Source organism: Mytilus galloprovincialis, chromosome 6 (genome assembly GCF_965363235.1).
Source record: "Mytilus galloprovincialis chromosome 6, xbMytGall1.hap1.1, whole genome shotgun sequence".
Taxonomy (NCBI): Eukaryota; Metazoa; Mollusca; class Bivalvia; order Mytilida; family Mytilidae; genus Mytilus; species Mytilus galloprovincialis.
The window spans coordinates 5,532,850-5,553,799 of record NC_134843.1 but is presented as its reverse complement, the minus strand read 5'-3'; the positions used below and the strand labels follow the sequence as shown (position 1 = coordinate 5,553,799).

Below are 20,950 nucleotides of genomic sequence, written 5' to 3'. Positions count from 1 at the left end.
AAAAATGTAGAAAAATGGTAAAATAAAAATCTATTTACATATTTTTTCCAAGGGTAAATTTGGGAAAATGTGAGTATATACTTTGAAGGACAGATTGGAACATACCAGAAATATTTTTAAAAAAAAAATTTACTCACTTGTCGACCCTTTGTTTGTACGCCTGGATAGAATATTACGGAACTATAGCGCAATTTGAAATATATACATTCTACATGTATATATTGAATATAAGAAAGAAACATACATTTTGAGTGAATTAGGGTAAAAGTTTTGTAAATAGCCTAGTCCACGTATGCCACCAGTATGTAATCATCGAATGTCGATAGACTATTGTATACCAAAAGAAGAAGAGAACAATTTTGATTTAAATACAGGTCAATATATAACTTGTTTTGGTTCATCGATTGACGAAGTTATGAACATAGTAAAAATTCAATTAGATTGTTCTCCAATAAAGGAAGAAATTCGTCATCATCACAATTGTTCCGACATGCATGTAATATATATGCAACTGGACCTACACTAATTATCCCTAAGGGATGTGAATATTTTCCAGGAAAACTATTGTGTATCAAAGTTTGAAATCAATTTCAGGATTTATTTTCTTTCTTGATATTCAATAACAGAAATTTAAAGACTAAACTGCTTGTCTATTTAAGGGGTTTTCTTGCCAGTTAAAACAGACTTATAATTACATTCAGAAATTGGGAAAAATGACATTGAATTCGTTGTTTTTTTTTTTAAAACATTGTGGTAAAATAGCTAAAGTATAATACATTGCGAGACGAACACTATTTTGTTAAGGACATTCCCGATTATGTATAAATTCTGTTGATGTTTTTCACACTTTAAAGGATATCTATTCGTAATTTTTCGATTCCATTCCAAGAAAATCATTAAATTTCCTGTCAAATTTTTAAACATCGTTTTTTTTCAAATAGCTGAAGTATTTGTGCGTTGTGAGATTTAAAAATATTTTGATGAGAACATTTATTACTGAACATGTTAATAAAGATCGCTTTGGATGGACTTATTATCTGTTTCAAATATTAAAGGTTACCGATTCATATTTAAAATATTACAATTTTTAGTTCATGCACTCGTGTTTAGACGGCTATTATTATCAATTAAATTAATTCAGTATTTAATCATTACAAAAGTAATCAGAAGTCATAATTCATTTAAAAGTGAGCTTATCAGTGCAAAATATAAAAATATACAACGGCTATCCAGTTATTATGCGACCTTATCACTCCCCTAAATTAATTTTAATTCTTTTTTTACATTTCTGTGTCTAAAATTATGACTACTGTTTACCATTCATACAAAATGTTGCCTGGAATGGTGAACCATGACAGCTAGAATTCACTGAATGAAGATCAAAAGATCAGAATGACATAATGCTAATCTTTTAATTACCTTGAGTTTAACCACTCATTCAACATTCACTAAGTGTCACATAACAGTACACATTGTATTTCCAGTACAAGCAGAAAATGTTTGCTGGACTGAAGCAAAAAGGTCAGAATACAAACATGTATTTTTAATACACTCTCAATCATGTCAGTTTCATATGTTTGTTTAAAGTATTTGTAGAAACAAAAAAATCATAACTAGAGGCTCTAAAGAGCCTGTGTCGCTCACCTTGGTCTATGTGAATATTAAAGGAAGCAGATGGATTCATGACAAAATTGTGTTTTGGTGATGGTGATGTGTTTGTACATCTTACTTTACTGAACATTCTTGCTGCTTAAAATTATCTCTATCTATAATGAACTTGGCCCATTAGTTTCAGTGGAAAATGTTAGTAAAAATTTACAAATTTTATGAAAATTGTTAAAAATTGACTATAAAGAACAATAACTCCTAAGGGGGTCAATTGACCATTTCGGTCATGTTGACTTATTTGTAAATCTTACTTTGCTGAACATTATTGTTGTTTACAGTTTATCTCTATCAATAATAATATTCAAGATAATGACCAAAAACAGCAAAATTTCCTTAAAACTAACAATCCAGGGTCAGCAACCCAACAACGGGTTGTCCGATTCATCTAAAAATTTCAGAGCAGATAAATGTTGACCTGATAAACAATTTTACTCCATGTCAGATTTGCTCTAAATGCTTTGGGTTTTGAGTTATAAGCCAAAAACTGCATTTTACCTCATGTTCTATTTTTAGCCATGGCGGCCATCTTGGTTGGATGGCCGGGTCACCGGACACATTTTTCAAACTACTAACCCAAAAGATGATTGTGGCCAAGTTTGGATTAATTTGGCCAAGTAGTTTCAGAGGAGAAGATTTTTGTAAAAGATTACTAAGATTTACGAAAAATGGTTAAAAATTGACTATAAAGGGCAATAACTCCTAAAGGGGTCAACTGACCATTTCAGTCATGTTGACTTATTTGTAAATCTTACTTTGGTGAACATTATTGCTGTTTATAGTTTATCTCTATCTATAATAATATTCAAGATAATAACCAAAAAGAGCAAAATTTCCTTAAAATTACTAATTCAAGGCCAGCAACCCAACAACGGGTTGTCCGATTCATCTGAAAATTTCAGGGCAGATAGATCTTGAACTGATAAACAATTTTACCCCATGTCAGATTTGCTCTAAATGCTTTGGTTTTTGAGTTATAAGCCAAAAACTGCATTTTACCCCTATGTTCTATTTTTAGCCATGGTGGCCATCTTGGATGGTTGGCCGGGTCACCGGACACATTTTCTAAACAAGATACCCCAATGATGATTGTGGCCAAGTTTGGTTTAATTTGGCCTAGTAGTTTCAGAGGAGAAGATTTTTGTAAAAGTTAACGACGACGACGGACGACGGACGACGCCGGACGCCAAGTGATGAGAAAAGCTCACTTGGCCTTTTAGGCCAGGTGAGCTAAAAAGTTCTATTGTATGATTTACTTTAACTAAAATTTGTATAAAAAAATCCACACAAAAATCCTACAATCTAATTTTAAAAGTCGCATGGCTATCACTTGTTTTTAGTTGGTTAATAGCTATACCAAAAGTCGACGATGCGCTTTAAATCGCGTTATTAGATGGTTAACGAACAAGACTTAAATAAGATTAATTTCAATCCCGGCATGCAAAAGGACTTAAACTACTTCACATAAGTCAGGAAGTTTGAAGAAATAAAATTAATAATTCCAAATTTTCTTCTTTATTAGTTTTCATATAAAAATAAAACTTGTCGAATATGTTTTTTATGGTATTATGAACATAATAAGATGATAAGTGAAAAATCACTAATTTTCCCTTTAAGAACCAGATTGTGACTTTTTTTTATATTTTATGATAGAGTTTCAAGGCCATATTTTGCCAAAAGTGAACATTGCCATTTGCAAAAACAATAAAAATCAAAGAGCTGAATAGCTCTGAGGGGAAAGACTGCCCTTGTTTCCGTATTATTTAATTTCTTTTTTTTTTTTTTTTTTTTGGGGGGGGGGGGGAGGGTAAGAATGAAAAAAAGAACAGGTTGAGCCATTATTGAAATCAATTGTTGTTTAATGTAATTTCCTTTCCTTATTTTAGGATTCAATTTGGACCAAAGGAAGAGATCTACATCTTCTAAATCTAAATATTCAATTAAGTTGATAGTTAATTATCTAAAATTCAACTGAATTCTGTCATTTAACAACAACTACAATTTTTTGAAATCTTAAATGCAGGCTAGGGCGATTTTGCCATTTTTTGTGACAGTACTCTAAGATTTGAATTTTTTTTTCAAGAAAGTTGGGACCGAAAAATCTATTCAGTTTTAAATTTCCAATGATTAAGTTCCCAGTTACAACTCTTATAACAGGAATACAGGTACTAATAAAATCAAAGCCTTAAAGGCTGTAAAAGCAATTGCTGCCATGTTAATGTTTGGGGACTTTTATTTTTCATCCACATATATACAAGAATTAAACCTGACATGAGTGTTGTCTAGTTAAAAGTAAGAAGGTTTTAACTTTATATAAATAAAAGACTTTAGCAGAAAGTCATTTTTAATATGTTTTATATTTCACAAGGAGACAACACGTTTACCAGGCTAAAGTTGGGGTCAAATATACATGTGCTGAAACATATAACTCAACAAGAATGTGTCCCCAGTACACGAATGCCCCACTTGCACTATCATTTTCCATGTTCAGTGGACCGTGACATTTGGGTAAAAACTCTAATTTGGCATTAAAATTAGAAAGATCATATCATAGGGAACATGTGTACCAAGTTTGAAGTTGATTGGACTTCAACTTCATCAAAAACTACCTTGACCAAAAACTTTAACCTGAAGCGGGACAGACGGACGGACGGACGAACGGACGGACGCAAAGACCAGAAAACATAATGCCCCCCTACTACCGTAGGTGGGGAATAAAAAGAAATCATCATGGATTATCCCCTGGTAGTGTTTGTAACTTCCTTGGCAATAATTTCCTTTATTGATTTAATTTTAACAATTTTTATTATTAATTTATATTTAACCATTAACACAAATGATTAAGTTAAAACATTTCAACTTTCCAGACGCAAATGTTAAAAAACGGGAAAGAAATAAAATATCTTACAAGACATAAACATGTAAAGAATAAATGTATATTTCAGCTTAATAAAAATATTTTCATAATGTTACTTTGTCATCATTTTTAAAACTAAGTTCCAAACATTATTGCTCACTTAATATGTGTCCTTCTGATGCGGTACGAGCACAGGCACTTGTTTCTATCCATAGGAAGGTCGATTATCCATATAAATAGTTTTATATGGATAGTCGACCTTCCTATGGATAGAAACAAGTGCATGTGGGTACGAGATAACTACAATTCTCATGCAATCCCGAAAAGGGGGGTCATCACAGACAAACATGACATTAAATCGTTATCACTGAACTAGTATATATATTGTATAGGGGCCAGCTGAAGGACGCCTCCGGGTGCAGGAATTTTTCGCTGCATTGAAGACCTGTTGGTGACCTTAATTCTGCTGTTGTATGTTTTTCTATGGTCGGGTTGTTGTCTCTTTGACAAATTCCCCATTTCCATTCTCAATTTTATTATACGAACAAGAACAAACAGCTCTACGTTGCTTTGATATTTATCAATTTTCAGGAAACATTGCGAAAAATGATCTTCAATATTTCGAAAACATGTGAAATAAAATTGCTAACACGGTGGACCGTCGAGTGTCAACAAACGTAGTAGACTTGTTCACTGAAAAGACGAGGATAATGGTTTCATCTGACATTTGTTATGCAAACCCAGTTTTTGATCATGATATTTAAAAAGACGTACTTTTTTTCAATCTATGTATTAATAAACTAGAAAATTCCAATTTGTAAATATCTCTTCATCTGGACCGACTTGGCATCTATTACGTTTGGACGGGTCCATTTCATTAGTAAGGTGATCGATAAATATTACGGAGCTTTGACAGAAAAGGAAAACGAACTTATTGTTATGTGTTTTCAACAAGGGTTTCGTTCCGCTAAATTATTTGCGCAAATAAAGTTTGTCTATTTTTAGATTACAGGTAATAATTTGACACTACGCATTAACCTGTGTAGTGATTTTGATTTTACGATAAATGTATGAATGAACGATAATTTTATGAATGAACAAGAGCACCTGACCTCTTAAAGAAACACAAATTAAACATAAAAAACCGTATTTATTAGGAGATAATTCAGTTAAATTTTCAATACTAAATCAACAACTGAAATAAATCCATATTTTGTTGAAACATCGTACGAACGGCGGAAAACGGAATCGCATTTATAAAAATGTACTTTTTTTCACTCGGACTTCTATGTTATTTGATAGTCAAACGGTTGACCCTTTAAATACAAAAATACATCTACAAGAACATATTCTGAAACTTCTTAAATCCACTAACTTTTTTTTAAAGTTTCAAGCTATGTATTGCATTAGAAAACATACATAGGTGTTAAAGAATGACTGACCAGGAGCCTGTTTAACAAAATACTATGGCTTGATCTGGGCGGAGTCTCTGATCTGGGTCACAAAGATGGCCATACGCGACGGCATAAAAGCAATTGCTTTAAAAAAACCAATATGATTGATGTAAACTGTGAGAAGCTTGTTTCCAGATCCTACATTTTGAAATATTTGTAAATTTCATGAATAAATAGGTTTAAACATGTTAAACTACGAAATGAAACATTTTAAATCTAATTATTTTTTTACCATTACAATGATTATGTTGGTACACAAATTTAGTTTTGATGGAAGACTACTACATATAATCATATACTAAATGTCACATTTTAATTGTTCAGATACATTTACTTTTATTTTAGTGGATAATTACTCATCAATTAAAGCGCTCCAGACTTGGAGGAAGATTCTCAAAACAGCATTTTACAAACAAAAAATGAAAAAAATAGTTTCTCTCCCCACTCTCATGTATACCCACGTACTTTGTTTACTTTAAAAGTTGTTGACCTACTAATTAAAGTATTGCATGTTGAAGTTTGAATCATCTACAGCACACAAAATTATGTTTAAATTTAACAAATACCAATTTTTAATTAGTGCACGATCTCTGAGAATGATTTAAATAACCAGTGAAGGATATACTTGCTTCTGCGTAGTGTGGCATTCCAACAATGATGTCACTATAATATAATGTAGGTTGGATATATTTCGCAGTCTGCGTCGTTAACCACTAGCCCGATGCCCCAGACTAGTAATTTTCAGCTCGGACTAGTAAATTTTATTTATCGCTAGCCCGACCGGACTAGTAAGAAATATAACGTCCTTTCTATGTTATTTGAAATTTGAACATATTGGAAGTTAAAATTGACAAGTAACGAAGTCTAAACTATCGAGATCGATAATTGTACATTTCCCTAGGAAGTGAAACAGAAACGAAAACCAGTCGCAATAGTTCCGGTAACTCGATCTGTCTTATAACCAGTAGAAAGTGGACCAACACGGACACATTAAATTTTCTAATAATGACGGCAATTGTTTATAAACGAAAAGACTAACAAGTTTTCCCCCGATTAATTATATATCTTTAATGTTATAAAAATGTTCTAGTTTACTTCACATCATCGATAAAGTTATTAAAATAGATTTATGTCATTATGAGTTATCTTAACAACATCGTGTTGGTACACTTCGATTTTTTTGGTAATTAGAAAGACCGGAGAACGTAAACATTCTTCAATGTACCGACGGGGCAAAGCCAGGAAAGGCTATAAAACGAAAGAGATCAAATGATGACGTTTCTGAACAAGCAAAAAATCCGAGGTAACCAGGACCAGAGGGTTTCGGATCTCCTGTAGTTGGAAGAATAACCGTCATCCTTAATAAATAAACTCATACTACAACAACCTGTTGATGGATAAGTTGAGATATATTGATGATAAAAGTAAATTAAATTTGTATAAAGGACTTGATCCAAATCTATTGATCAAACCTTACCTCTCTAACTCAAACTTTAAATTTAGAAAATTAATTACAAAACTTAGAATCAGTGACCATACATTTATTAATTGAAAAAGGAAGGCATTTTCAAATTCCTCACTTTGCAAAAAATTCAAAGTACTTGATGATGAAAAACATTTATTAATAAATTGTTCTTACAATTCAAATATTAGACTAACATATTTTAATTGCATTAACAGAGAAAATAATTCATTTGCTAATCTCACTGACAATGACATATTTATAAATATACTTTAACTTTTAACCCAAGTGAAAAAACTATTATCCTTTATAAAAAAGTCAATGGAACTGAGGACAGGGGACCCTTTAATATTTACCTGAATTTGTATATATATATTGAGTTACTTAGTTATTGTCTTTATTTATTTTTGTTGTTATATGTCACAAACTGTAAAGTTTATATGGCAATAAAACTTTGAATTGAACTGAATTCCTAATGTTTTGAATGTACTGCAAAGAAAATAACAAAACCAATTTTGCTATTTAAAGGGATGTTTAAATTAAAACTGAAGCAATTATTAAAAGACTATGAGGAATAAAAAAAACTATAAATTACTTGGAAACTCTGACATTGTTTTTGTTATGAACTTATGATGACTAAAAATAAATAGTGTAGGAAGTTTTCCTTGTTTAATAATTTTATGCAAATGTAAAATCCTTAAAATTAGCTAAACAAAAATAATTTTCAACCAGCTTAAACCCTTTCAGGTGTGCTTAAAATGCAGGATTTTGTATCTAACATTTCAACAATTTTTTGGGGGGGCATGCCCCCAAACCCCCCTAGCTGGTTCGGGTCGCTTTGCGACCCTCACCGGTGTCGGACTAGTGGAAATTATTCAGGACTAGTAAATTTAAATAATTACTAGTCCACTGGACTAGTACCTTCAAAAGTTTTTGGTGCAGACTGTTTCGAATATCTCGTCATACTGATTTTTCCGGATTGTAAAAGAAACGTAAATAGTGTAAAGGAGTGCTTAATATACGATAATTTCATGAGAAACAGAAGGGAAATGAGTAAAAAAGTGTTTATAGTCAATCTATTCATTTGTGTGTCTCCTTATCACCAATCTAAGTAAGATTTGTGGGGGGGGGGGGGGGTGTTTCCACACTATAAAAAAAAAATGAATGATGTGAGGGGATGTCACTCTGGTCAACCCCATAGGAGATTGACGGCTTCAAGCCGTCTTTCCCCAAAAAAACTTGCTTCATCTTGAGGAAAGTGAGGGGCAAAGTAGGAACTATGATTTAATTTTGAATGGCTCCCCTGAAATTACAAAAATAGCACATGTTTTCAATGCATGCTATTTCTTTTTGATGATCTTTAGACACTTTAGAGTAAAAGGTCAGTGAGATGGTCCAAGATGTCATGAACATGCGGATGTGAACATGTTTGACCTAAACCTGACTGTTCCACACATCCTTTTTCACAAAGTTAGTTTTGAGCGACAAAAAAAGATATTACTGTAGATTCATCAATATTTGTTGGATACCAATTTTTGTTAATTTTGTGGGAACGAAAGAACCACGAATTTAGATGTTCAATGGATAACACACTTTCTAAAGGAATTAATGCAGACTTTGCCACAACAACGAAAGTTGGTATCCACGAAAATAAATGAATTCACAGTATACCAAATTAACACCTTTGAAAGATGTTGTTATATGTACATATGTATGTCAATATAAGAGATAGAAAGTAGAATTATATCATATGTACATATGTAGGTCAATATAAGAGATAGAAAGTAGAATTATATCATATGTACATATGTAGGTCAATATAAGAGATAGAAAGTAGAATTATATCTTTTTTGGTTTACAGATTTTACTTTTATCTGAATATTTATCCAGAATCTCATAACAAGGCTTTTCAACATTTTGCAATTTTGAATTATACATTGAAAGAACTTTGAAGCTCTTAAAAATATACATAAGTTTTGGGGGCTGCTGTTGTTAGTTTTATTTTTTCCTGTAATTGGGTTGGTATATTTTTCTGGGGACATTTTTCTTGGTTATTAATTATATCTTGGTATCTTTTCCCTGTTTTTACCCCAGTTAAATTGTGTACCAATTTATAATCATTGAAATTGACAAACTTTTGTCAATCTTATGAAAGATTTCTTTGTCTTGTTTGTTTTTTTGAAGGACATATATACCTTTTTTTTTAATAAATTCATCAATGAAATGCCAAGAACTAATTGCCTCTTAGAAAGTTCTTCAACACAATCATCAAAATTTAGAACAACGTTGAGATTTTATCACCAGAAATGTCAACCAGTTAAAAGAGCTTGAAAATTTGATTTTCGGAGACATAATTGTAAATAGAAAAAGTAATTTGTTTATAAAATGTCTATTATAAATGTTTAAACTCCCAAATGCCTTTAGAATATTGACAAATGAAAGTTTACGGCAAAACTGTGTGACGCGACTTGATTAGATTTAACTTTTTTACAAGCTTGGGACTTTCTAAACCAAAAAACACTTGGAATCCATTTGAATATTGTATTTGTAAAATGAAATTTACACAAGACTGTGTTACTTCTAACTTATCTGAAATATCAAGGTTGGTAGATGATGTAATTCTATTGATTATAAACATCGGATGTATAGATGGAAACTAACTTCTCCTTCTATCACAAATATTAAACTTGATTTGTAGTGGATTGTTCTATCGGTCTTAAACACCACATAATAATTAATTTACATCACCTCCTACAACTGATATTTATAAAATATCGGACATTCAACAATCCATCAATTGTAGAGAGAAAAAACTTTATTCAATATTGATTCAGCCAAAACTAAACATTGTTCAGAATATCAAATAACTAAATGTCCAAACATCAAGGGTCATATGGAAATGACAATTGTATTGTCAAGTTGAGGCTTGCTGATTGTTTCTGGTTAGGGTCAAATGAAGAGAGATTTCATTTTGCCAGGAAACATTTAGGATTTTTGTAAAGTTGCTTATTCTTTGAAGAGTTTTAATTTCACGATTTTTAGGGTCAAAACAGCTCGCAAGATTTTTGTTTTTTGCATTTTTCTTGTCTCTGATTTTCATCTTCCATTAAAGTATAGATCTATTTTTTGGAAAATATTATTTCCAAGTTTCTATCTTAATATGAATTGAAACCTTTATTACACCCCTCACAAAGATTTTTGTTTTTTGCATTTTTCTTGTCTCTGATTTCATCTTCCATTTAAGTATGGATAATTTTTTGGGAAAATATTATTTTCAAGTTTCTATCTTGATTTGAATTGAAACCTTTATTACACCCCTCACAAAAATTTGCAATTTGTATTTGGAATATTAAGCAACTCTACGGTCTGTTCTTTCTTAGATTTGCCCATTGTTAATAAAAGTTATGTGTAGGAAAGCTACCAGCTTTGATAATTCTTTTCATAATTCATTTGTCTTAAGGAAGAATAAATACTTCCTAGAATGTTTGTTGTATTTTAAGAGCCTTGGGATTGATTTGTCAAAGAAGACTCTTCCTGTTGTGGAAATAATTTATTCCAATGATCGTTTGACATTTAAGTCTTCAGTTCTAAACTATGCAAATTCTATTCCACCTTCAAGGACTATAGCACAGAACATGATTATATACTACAGCATTTTATATAGATAAAGACTAGTCGAGAAGAAACTGGGAAAAACAAGATTCAGTACATATAAATTACAAAATTTCCATCAAGTAATCTAGCTTAAGAAACCAACCAATGAAACATTTGGTCACAAATAAATAAGAAAGTACACAATATCATTTTTCACTGTATAATGTGTAAGATAAACATGGGAATTAATTCAATAGTTTAGGAGTTATAAAAGTGCCACTCTGGGTAGGTGTGTTTTGGGTTGCCAACTCTTATATTTACCAAATTAGGCAACAGAAGCCCAATAAACAATGATGAACAAAATGAATGTAATCATATTACATATTTTAAAATTTCATATGGGATTGCCTACATAATTTTAATCTTCTATAGATGAAGAAATTGGCAAAGTCAATATTGTGTTGTGGGCAACTTGAACATGTAGAAGTTTCTGAAAAATTCCCATTCAATTGGTAGACAGATAATATTGTGTTGTGGGCAACTTGAACATGTAGAAGTTTCTGAAAAATTCCCGTTCAATTGGTAGACAGATAGTTTTATTACATTTAGTTCAAATATTATTTGTTTATTTTTTGAAACCCAAACTACAGTAGGACAAGTTTAACGTCCATAAAAAAAACTTAACAGATTTTCCCTACCCAGTTAGTCAGACGAGGGAGGGAATTTCCCTAATAATTATTATTTCAAACTTGCAACTATCCAAGAGCCAAGAGATATCTTTAAATTGCCAAAGAGATATTGAGCTGTAAAGGAGTTATCTTATATATGTCTGAAATATCTTATTACTTTTTTGTACTTATGTGTTTATATACCAGCTACTAATAGAGATTTAATAAAACGATCTATACATGTATAACACCAATACTTGTCTTCTTTGACTATACAATATGTCAACAGAAGATAAACTGTTGTTATTTATTGAACACAGATAATAGAATATAAAGGAATGGATTCAATATCTCACTCAACTTTTTTCTATCAAAGCCAAAGGTTTATCATGTCATCTCCAACAGTTCTATTTTTTCAAATTTAAGAAAACTGATGTTAGTTATTTTATTCATGACTAAAGGCATTACTTAATCAATCAGAAAAACAGATGATGCCCCATGCATGCGTATAAAGATAGAAAGGGGTATAACTTCAGAACGGTGAAAGTGACGCAATCAAAATTCAAACTTGATACATGTATGTGTTTTATGGTTATAAGCATCGTGTATAAGTTTTTAAACAATTGGTTTGGGCAACAATGAGTTAAAAAAACAGAAATCAATTTTGGGACAGACAAGGGTAACTTTTCCTTCCCCCTCCACTGTAAATGAGGGCATAAAATGAAGGCAAATCTAAAAGAAATATTTCAGCAGATCAGTGAAAATATGCAGGGTTTATGTATTAAAAAAGTGTATCTTATATCTACATGTTAACTCTTCTCTTTTCTAAAGATATACAAATATTAAATATAATGGGTGCTACATTTGTAGTAAGATCAACGAAAAACCCCAAAATGACTCCTAAGAAATATCGACGTAAGAAAATATTGACAATTCTATGATATTTATATAAAACAAGGTGCTCCGCAGGGTGCAGCTTTATACGACCCCAGTGGTTGAACCCTGAACAGTTGGGGCAAATTTAGTCACAATATTCAAGCTTGATTCTGTCTGAATTTCGATTGTGATCAAATTTTTGACATAATATAGTTTTTTGTCACAAAATTAATGTGGTCAAAGATCTAACAAATCTATTTGTGCAATTGGAGATTTCTTCTTGAAACTTTTCACAATTCGAAATTTGAAAAATTTTGAAAAAAAAGGAAGCTCTTCAAAAAATGGTAAACAAAAAATCCCCCCCCCTCCAAACTTTTTGAAACCCCCTTGGAGCAATAACCCTTAAACTCAATCCCATGCTTTGCATTGCAGTACTGAACCTTGTAGTTCAATTTCAGAGAGATCCATACACTTAAACACAAGTTATTGTCATGATTGTTTGGAAACTAGAAACATGCTTCTTTTTGGCCCCTAATTCCTACATATTTTGGACAATTTACCCAAAACTTAATCCCAGCCTCCCCTTTGTTATATGGTATATTGTGGTACAATTTCAGAGAGATCCATACAATTACACATAAGTTATTGTCTTGAAACTAGAAAAATGCTTGTTTTGACCCCTTTTTGGTCCTTAATTCCTAAACTTTGGCCCCATAACCCCTAAAATGAATCCAAACATTCCACTTGTGGTTTTAAACATTGCGGTATGATTTCAGAGCAAATGAAATACTTCTACACAAGTTTTTATCCTGAAACTAGAAAAATACTTGTTTTGGGCCCCTTTCGGGCCCCTAATTCCTAATTAGTTGGGACCATCATCCCCAAAATCAATCCCAACCTTCGTTTTGTGGTACTGAACCTTCTGAAAAATTTCATGAAGATCTATTAACTTAAACTAAAATTATTATCCGGAAACCAATGTGTTTTCAAACGATGACGCAGACGACACAGATGACACAGACGACAACATCATACCATTATATGATCCCAAAAAATTTTTGGGGTCGTATAAAAATAAAAAGTCATCATCAACTCCTATCATTTTTTCAGGAAAACAATTTAGCATTAAGCACTATTGATTTGTAGGATGAAAGCTGGCAATGCCATGTGTTAATTAATGGTGTCCAGTTATCACCCACCAAATCACTAATAAACTTGTCTGTCAACTCAATGTGTCAAATCTACATCTGCTAGTAAAAAAAAAAAAAAAAAAAAGAGAATTTCTATTATCCAGATAAAGTAATTATATAACCTGAATAAGGTGATCTGTCCGTAATATATTTCTAATCATTGTCCATATCAACTTTGGTATAAAGACACAAAGGAAAACATTACTTTCAAATTATGTACTTAAAATGGAGATGATTGCATAGTTTTTAGGCCAAAAAAAAAAATATGTCTGCTTCCTGTTTCCCGACTGACTCAAAGCCCCCGACCCTAGATCTTTTTATTCAATTCCGAAAAAAATCAAAGCCTTAAAGGCTGTAAAAGCAATTGCTGCCATGTTAATGTTTGGGGACTTTTATTTTTCATCCACATATATACAAGAATTAAACCTGACATGAGTGTTGTCTAGTTAAAAGTAAGAAGGTTTTAACTTTATATAAATAAAAGACTTTAGCAGAAAGTCATTTTTAATATGTTTTATATTTCACAAGGAGACAGCACGTTTACCAGGCTAAAGTTGGGGTCAAATATACATGTGCTGAAACATATAACTCAAAAAGAAATCATCATGGATTATCCCCTGGTAGTGTTTGTAACTGGGCAATAATTTCCTTTATTGATTTAATTTTAACAATTTTCATTATTAATTTATATTTAACCATTAACACAAATGATTAAGTTAAAACATTTCAACTTTCCAGACGCAAATGTTAAAAAACGGGAAAGAAATAAAATATCTTACAAGACATAAACATGTAAAGAATAAATGTATATTTCAGCTTAATAAAAATATTTTCATAATGTTACTTTGTCATCATTTTTAAAACTAAGTTCCAAACATTATTGCTCAGTTGATACGTGTCCTTCTGATGCGGTACGAGCACAGGCACTTGTTTCTATCCATAGGAAGGTCGATTATCCATATAAATAGTTTTATATGGATAGTCGACCTTCCTATGGATAGAAACAAGTGCATGTGGGTACGAGATAACTACAATTCTCATGCAATCCCGAAAAGGGGGGTCATCACAGACAAACATGACATGAAATCGTTATCACTGAACTAGTATATATATTGTATAGGGGCCAGGTGAAGGACGCCTCCGGGTGCGGGAATTTTTCGCTGCATTGAAGACCTGTTGGTGACCTTAATTCTGCTGTTGTATGTTTTTTTATGGTCGGGTTGTTGTCTCTTTGACAAATTCCCCATTTCCATTCTCAATTTTATTATATGAACAAGAACAAACAGCTCTACGTTGCTTTGATATTTATCAATTTTTAGGAAACATTGCGAAAAATGATCTTCAATATATATTTCGAAAACATGTGAAATAAAATTGCTAACACGGTGGACCGTCGAGTGTCAACAAACGTAGTAGACTTGTTCACTGAAAAGACGAGGATAATGGTTTCATCTGACATTTGTTATGCAAACCCAGTTTTGATCATGATATTTAAAAAGACGTACTTTTTTTCAATCTATGTATTAATAAACTAGAAAATTCCAAATTGTAAATATCTCTTCATCTGGACCGACTTGGCATCTACTACGTTTGGACGGGTCCATTTCATTAGTAAGGTGATCGATAAATATTACGGAGTTTTGACAGAAAAGGAAAACGAACTTATTGTTATGTGTTTTCAACAAGGGTTTCGTTCCGCTAAATTATTTGCGCAAATAAAGTTTGTCTATTTTTAGATTACAGGTAATAATTTGACACTACGCATTAACCTGTGTAGTGATTTTGATTTTACGATAAATGTATGAATGAACGATAATTTTATGAATGAACAAGAGCACCTGACCTCTTAAAGAAACACAAATTAAACATAAAAAACCGTATTTATTAGGAGATAATTCAGTTAAATTTTCAATACTAAATCAACAACTGAAATGAATCCATATTTTGTTGAAACTTCGTACGAACGGCGGAAAACGGAATCGCATTTATGGTCATTTATAAAAATGTACTTTTTTTCACTCGGACTTCTATGTTATTTGATAGTCAAACGGTTGACCCTTTAAATACAAAAATACATCTACAAGAACATATTCTGAAACTTCTTAAATCCACTAACTTTTTTTTTAAGTTTCAAGCTATGTATTGCATTAGAAAACATACATAGGTGTTAAAGAATGACTGACCAGGAGCCTGTTTAACAAAATACTATGGCTTGATCTGGGCGGAGTCTCTGATCTGGGTCACAAAGATGGCCATACGCGACGGCATAAAAGCAATTGCTTTAAAAATCGTTTCAGGTCCGGAAAAATTTGTTTCAGGTCTGGAAAAATTCGTTTCCGGTCCAACCAGATCCGTATTTTACTATAACCAAACAATCAAAATGGCTGCTACCAGCACAAATGTGATACAATTAAGGTTTAAAAATTGGGAGGATTATTCAATTAAAGCTTCTTTAAAGAGAATAAATGATTTTAGGGTACAGGACCCTAACCAAACATGACATTTAACCATCTGCAAATCTGACAGGGAGTGCAAAAAAAAAAAAAAAAAAAAAGAATCCCGACCTACCGACCCTGATTTTTTTGCCTTGGCAGCAGGAAACAGACATATATTTTTGTTTGGCCTTAGTAAGGGTTTTGTACTTTTCTATATGTTGAAATTACAAAAATGCAAGATGATTAAATGAGTTCTGATAGATGAGTCAATCATAATGATATTGTATTAGTACTTAATCAAACTAGTCCAAACTAATGACATTCATATAACTGCTCTAAATTAACGATATAACAAGACCTTCATCTGACAATGCATATTTACATAGACACGAGAAGTATTGGGAACTATATTTCAGTGTGTAGAGATTTAGTGGTCAACCTGGTTACATCTTAGTGGAAGAGGACAAGGCCTTAGAAAAGGACTTAATACAATCTTAACAAAATAAAAGAATTTGTAATAGTGAATGTATAACAATCATCTTTCATTTGTTCATCAAGTTGATCATGAATAATAAGAATAATTCATCAACACTTTCAAAATCATAACAAAAAAATTCAAGGGCAATTACTCCTATACCAGGATAATTGATGATTTTTCAATGTTGACTTATTTGTACATTTAGATCATATACTTTGTAGAACATACAAAAAAAATAAAGGGCAATTACTCCTATAATGGGATAATTGATGATTTTTCAATGTTGACTTATTTGTACATTTAGATCATATACTTTGTAGAACATACAAAAAAATAAAGGGCAATTACTCCTATAATGGGATAATTGATGATTTTTCAATGTTGACTTATTTGTACATTTAGATCATATACTTTGTAGAACAATTTTGCACTTTCAATGGCATTCTTAAACATGTTTTTCAAAACAATGTTATTAACTTACCAGCTATTTTTATGTTAAGACTGGCATCCAGCAATAAATTTTCTGCTTTTAAATCCCGATGCACAATTTGACGACTATGGCAATATGATACTGCTGCAATGATTTGTTTAAATTTCTTTCTTGCTTCTCTTTCATTCATTCTACCATGTGCCACCAAATGATCTGCAAAATTGTAAAAGCGGTCCTGATAAAAATTTGACCCATGGGACCTCAGACTGTACTTTCTATTAATAGTATTGGATGGTGATAAGTACTCTTACATTGAGTCCTTTGTATTTCTTAGATCGGTACGATGTGTCCTTTGTCTTCATTTTAGAGCTTTTTTTGGTAATTTTTACCTTTCTGATGAGTCAAGTCATTTCCAACTGATTTTAATGCTTTGTTCTAATTCCCCACTTTGCCAGTTTAGGGGAAGGTTGAGCCCTCATAAACATGTTAAACCCCACTACATTCTTAAAATACCTGTCCCAAGTCTGGGGACTTTAATTCAGTGAGTGTGAACATTAATTCAAGTCTGTCATATTTGTTCAATTGTTTTGTCAATAATCAGACTTCCACTTTTATCAATTGAATTTTACATTGTGTTATGTCAGTGCATTATTAAAACTAAATGTATGGTACAGGTTTTGCTCATTGTTGAAAGTCATACAGTGACCTAAAACTACTTACATCAACCTTTGTTGGACTATCATGGATATATAGTTGTCTCATCATAATCATATTACATCCCCTTACTTTAAATTTTCATGAGGTTGCCACTGTTGTTTTTTTTACTTTTTCTTCTTTTTGTATATCTCTGTGGTTTGAAAAGAACATTTAGTTTATGCCACATATACCATTTCCAAATTGATCCTTTTCAATTCCTTTTAAGAAAAAAAGTTAAAATTTCCCTATTTATGTATAGAAAATATTCTCATTGAATGTGACTAAGGTAGAAGGTCTAAGGCTCTTTAAAAAGATGTGTTGTGATATAAATTAACTCATCATAGAAACCAGGATTAAATTTTGTATTTACGCCAAGATGCATGTTTTGTCTACAAAAGACTCATTAGAGACAGTCGAATCCAAAAAAGTTAAAAAGGCCAACTATAGACTAGTACTAAGTTGAAGAGCATTGAGGACCAAAATTCCTTAAAGTTTGGCCAAATACAGCTAAGGTAATCTATTCCTGAGGTAGAAAAGCCTTTGTATATTAAAATTCAAAAGTTTTGTTAACAGGTAATTTATAAATATGACCATATCAATGATAATTCATGTCAGCACAACAGTGTTGTGCTACTGGAGCACAACAGTGTTGTGCTACTGGAATGGTGATGTCCTCGGGGAATTAAAACTCCACCAGCAGTGGCATCGACCAAGTGGTTGTAAATAAACTCATCATATAGATACCAGAATTATAATCACTAAACGATTAATTTGGTCATGTTAGTATATAATTGATCACTGTTTTCCTTACTTTACCGCCAGAGCTTAAGAATCAACACCATGCTTGAAGTCTTGCCCTGTAAAACGTTTCTAAGGAAAACATTGAAGGACAAAACTGTAGGTTCACACAAACATATAATCATGATAATATTGTGGACAAATTTATGAGTTAACAACACACCAATATATATGTATGACTTACCAAATATTTCACCACCACTGGCATATTCTGTTACTAAGTATAACATTCTCTCTGTTTCTATTACCTATGGAAATAAGAAAATAAGACTGTCAAAAAATCAAATTTTCTACTAAAAACAATGGTGCATATCTAATAATATTTATAATGGAGGAAGAAAGGCCTAAGAGCAAGAGTCATTATACACTCATGAAGAGTCTGACTCTGTATTGAAAGAAAAAGAAGAAACATATCAGCTGAAAATGTCAATGTCACATTTCAAAGAAGCAGTTTTATCCATAAAATGTTTAATTTTAATACTATGTTGACTGATTTCATAGCTCATGAGCTGGAAATTGTATGTCTAACATTCAAACTTTTTTTTTATAACCCCTGGTGCCTAAAGTAAACATGGGTCTTCCAGACTTAACTCATGTGGTAAGATGAATGCTGATGAGGGGAAGTTAGTTTATCTGTGCAAGTTGAAGCAAGTAAGTATCAGTAACGTGTAAATATTTAATCTGGTGTTCAGTACATGTATTGAAAAATATTTAGATTGATTGTTGGTTGCTTAAGGTCCAGCGGCAAATATTTCATGCATGTTCAGGACAAGACAATATCTAGAACCTTGCCATCTGTAAGTTCAAGAATCCTTGAAACACCAATCTGAGTGTATGTGACATGTTACAAGGCAGATCTCTAATTCTAAATGGCATTTCAAATTCCTGTTCATTAACCATGTTAACCCACTGACAGCAGAACATATCTAATTCATTGGAAGAGATCTAGAACCTTTGCCATCTGTAAGTTCCAGGATCATTGAAACATCGATCTGAGTGTATGTTACATGTTACAAGCCAGGTCTCTAATTCTAAATGGCATTTCAAATTCCTGTTTATTAACCATGTTAACCCACTGACGGGAGAACATACCTAATTTATTACTTTGTACTCATCCTGATAATTAAGGAGATATTTGCCACTTGATATTAAGCAAACAAAAATCAATCAATTTCTTCCCTCACATTTTTGTATGAACAATGATGAAGGACATTACATGGATAATCTATGATCATGATAAAGTTTTATGGCCATCAAATCAAGTGCAACTATCGACAAATGCTCCCAAATGAATCTTTTGTTTATTTTATCCACAAAGGATTTAATGCTTCAAATTATATATATTTGTAGCACATGTCATTTGCTAGTCATCATGTACACTCAAAATTGGATAAAAAAAATTAAAATTGAAATCTCAGTGAAAAAGGCTAAAATTCCTCAAATTTCTGCATGAAATAATCAATTAATCTTTTTAGAAATTAATCACCTGTAATATAATTCAGGAACATGACAAAAAGGAAGTTTATCCAAATGTGTTTTGTGCTTATAATTTTCCTTGCAAATATACATTTATTGGTGACAAAAAATCATTGCTGTCCAAGTTTGGCACTGACTGCAGTTTTCTCTATACAAATTTTATTAAAGCATATGCATCCTGGCCGTGGTACATGTACACAGGGAATTTTGCAATACCATCTTGTTTCTAGAAAGTATAGCATCACATATCTATAAAAAAATCTATCAGAAAATCATTTCAGATAGCATCACATTCGATGTAAAATAGCAATAATACTCTTTAACAAGTTAGAGAAACAAATTTAAACCAATAAGTATAACTAAAGTCTAGATTATTTTTTTTGCTTTAATACCGATTAAAAAATAGCAAGTAGATGTATTATTGCCAATGAGACAATTTTCCAGACCAAATGACACATATTCGTGTCAGATCTAGAATCATTTTTATGATATTATATTACTACTTATACATGCATTGGCAAATAAGAAAACTAGAGAAGCAATTTACACATACACGGTGTACATAACTAGCTTTTAAATAAAAGACCATTAGCCTCTGTAAAGTGTAAAGATATGTAATTTGTATAAATTTACACTTTCAGACAAAAAGTATGTGATAATCATGTCCACTCTACTGATAGACCATCAGCACAATGAACGTGTAAATACTAAGGTCTTGTCATTTAAAACCAGACAACAGATATGACATCAAATTCTACACTACATTTTAACTGTTAAGGGGCTTTAATTTAAACCTACAAGTTTTGAAAAAATCATATCAATACAAATGCATATACAATGTATTCTCTGAACTCAAAAGGAGTCCAATATT

At 31.7% G+C, this 20,950-nt stretch overlaps 1 protein-coding gene across 5 annotated transcripts in view; it reads right to left on the bottom strand.

Moving 5' to 3' along the window:
- Nucleotides 1-20,950, bottom strand: part of LOC143078790 (serine/threonine-protein kinase SIK3-like) — a 71,733-nt gene that overhangs the window by 44,112 nt on the left and 6,671 nt on the right. For all 5 annotated transcript variants that reach the window (XM_076253766.1, XM_076253761.1, XM_076253763.1 and 2 more), the window contains exons 3-4: nt 18,788-18,851; nt 17,161-17,322 (exon numbers count right to left, since the gene is read on the bottom strand). In XM_076253766.1, the coding sequence (XP_076109881.1) occupies nt 17,161-17,322; nt 18,788-18,851 (226 nt within the window). The remainder of the gene's footprint in view (nt 1-17,160; nt 17,323-18,787; nt 18,852-20,950) is intronic.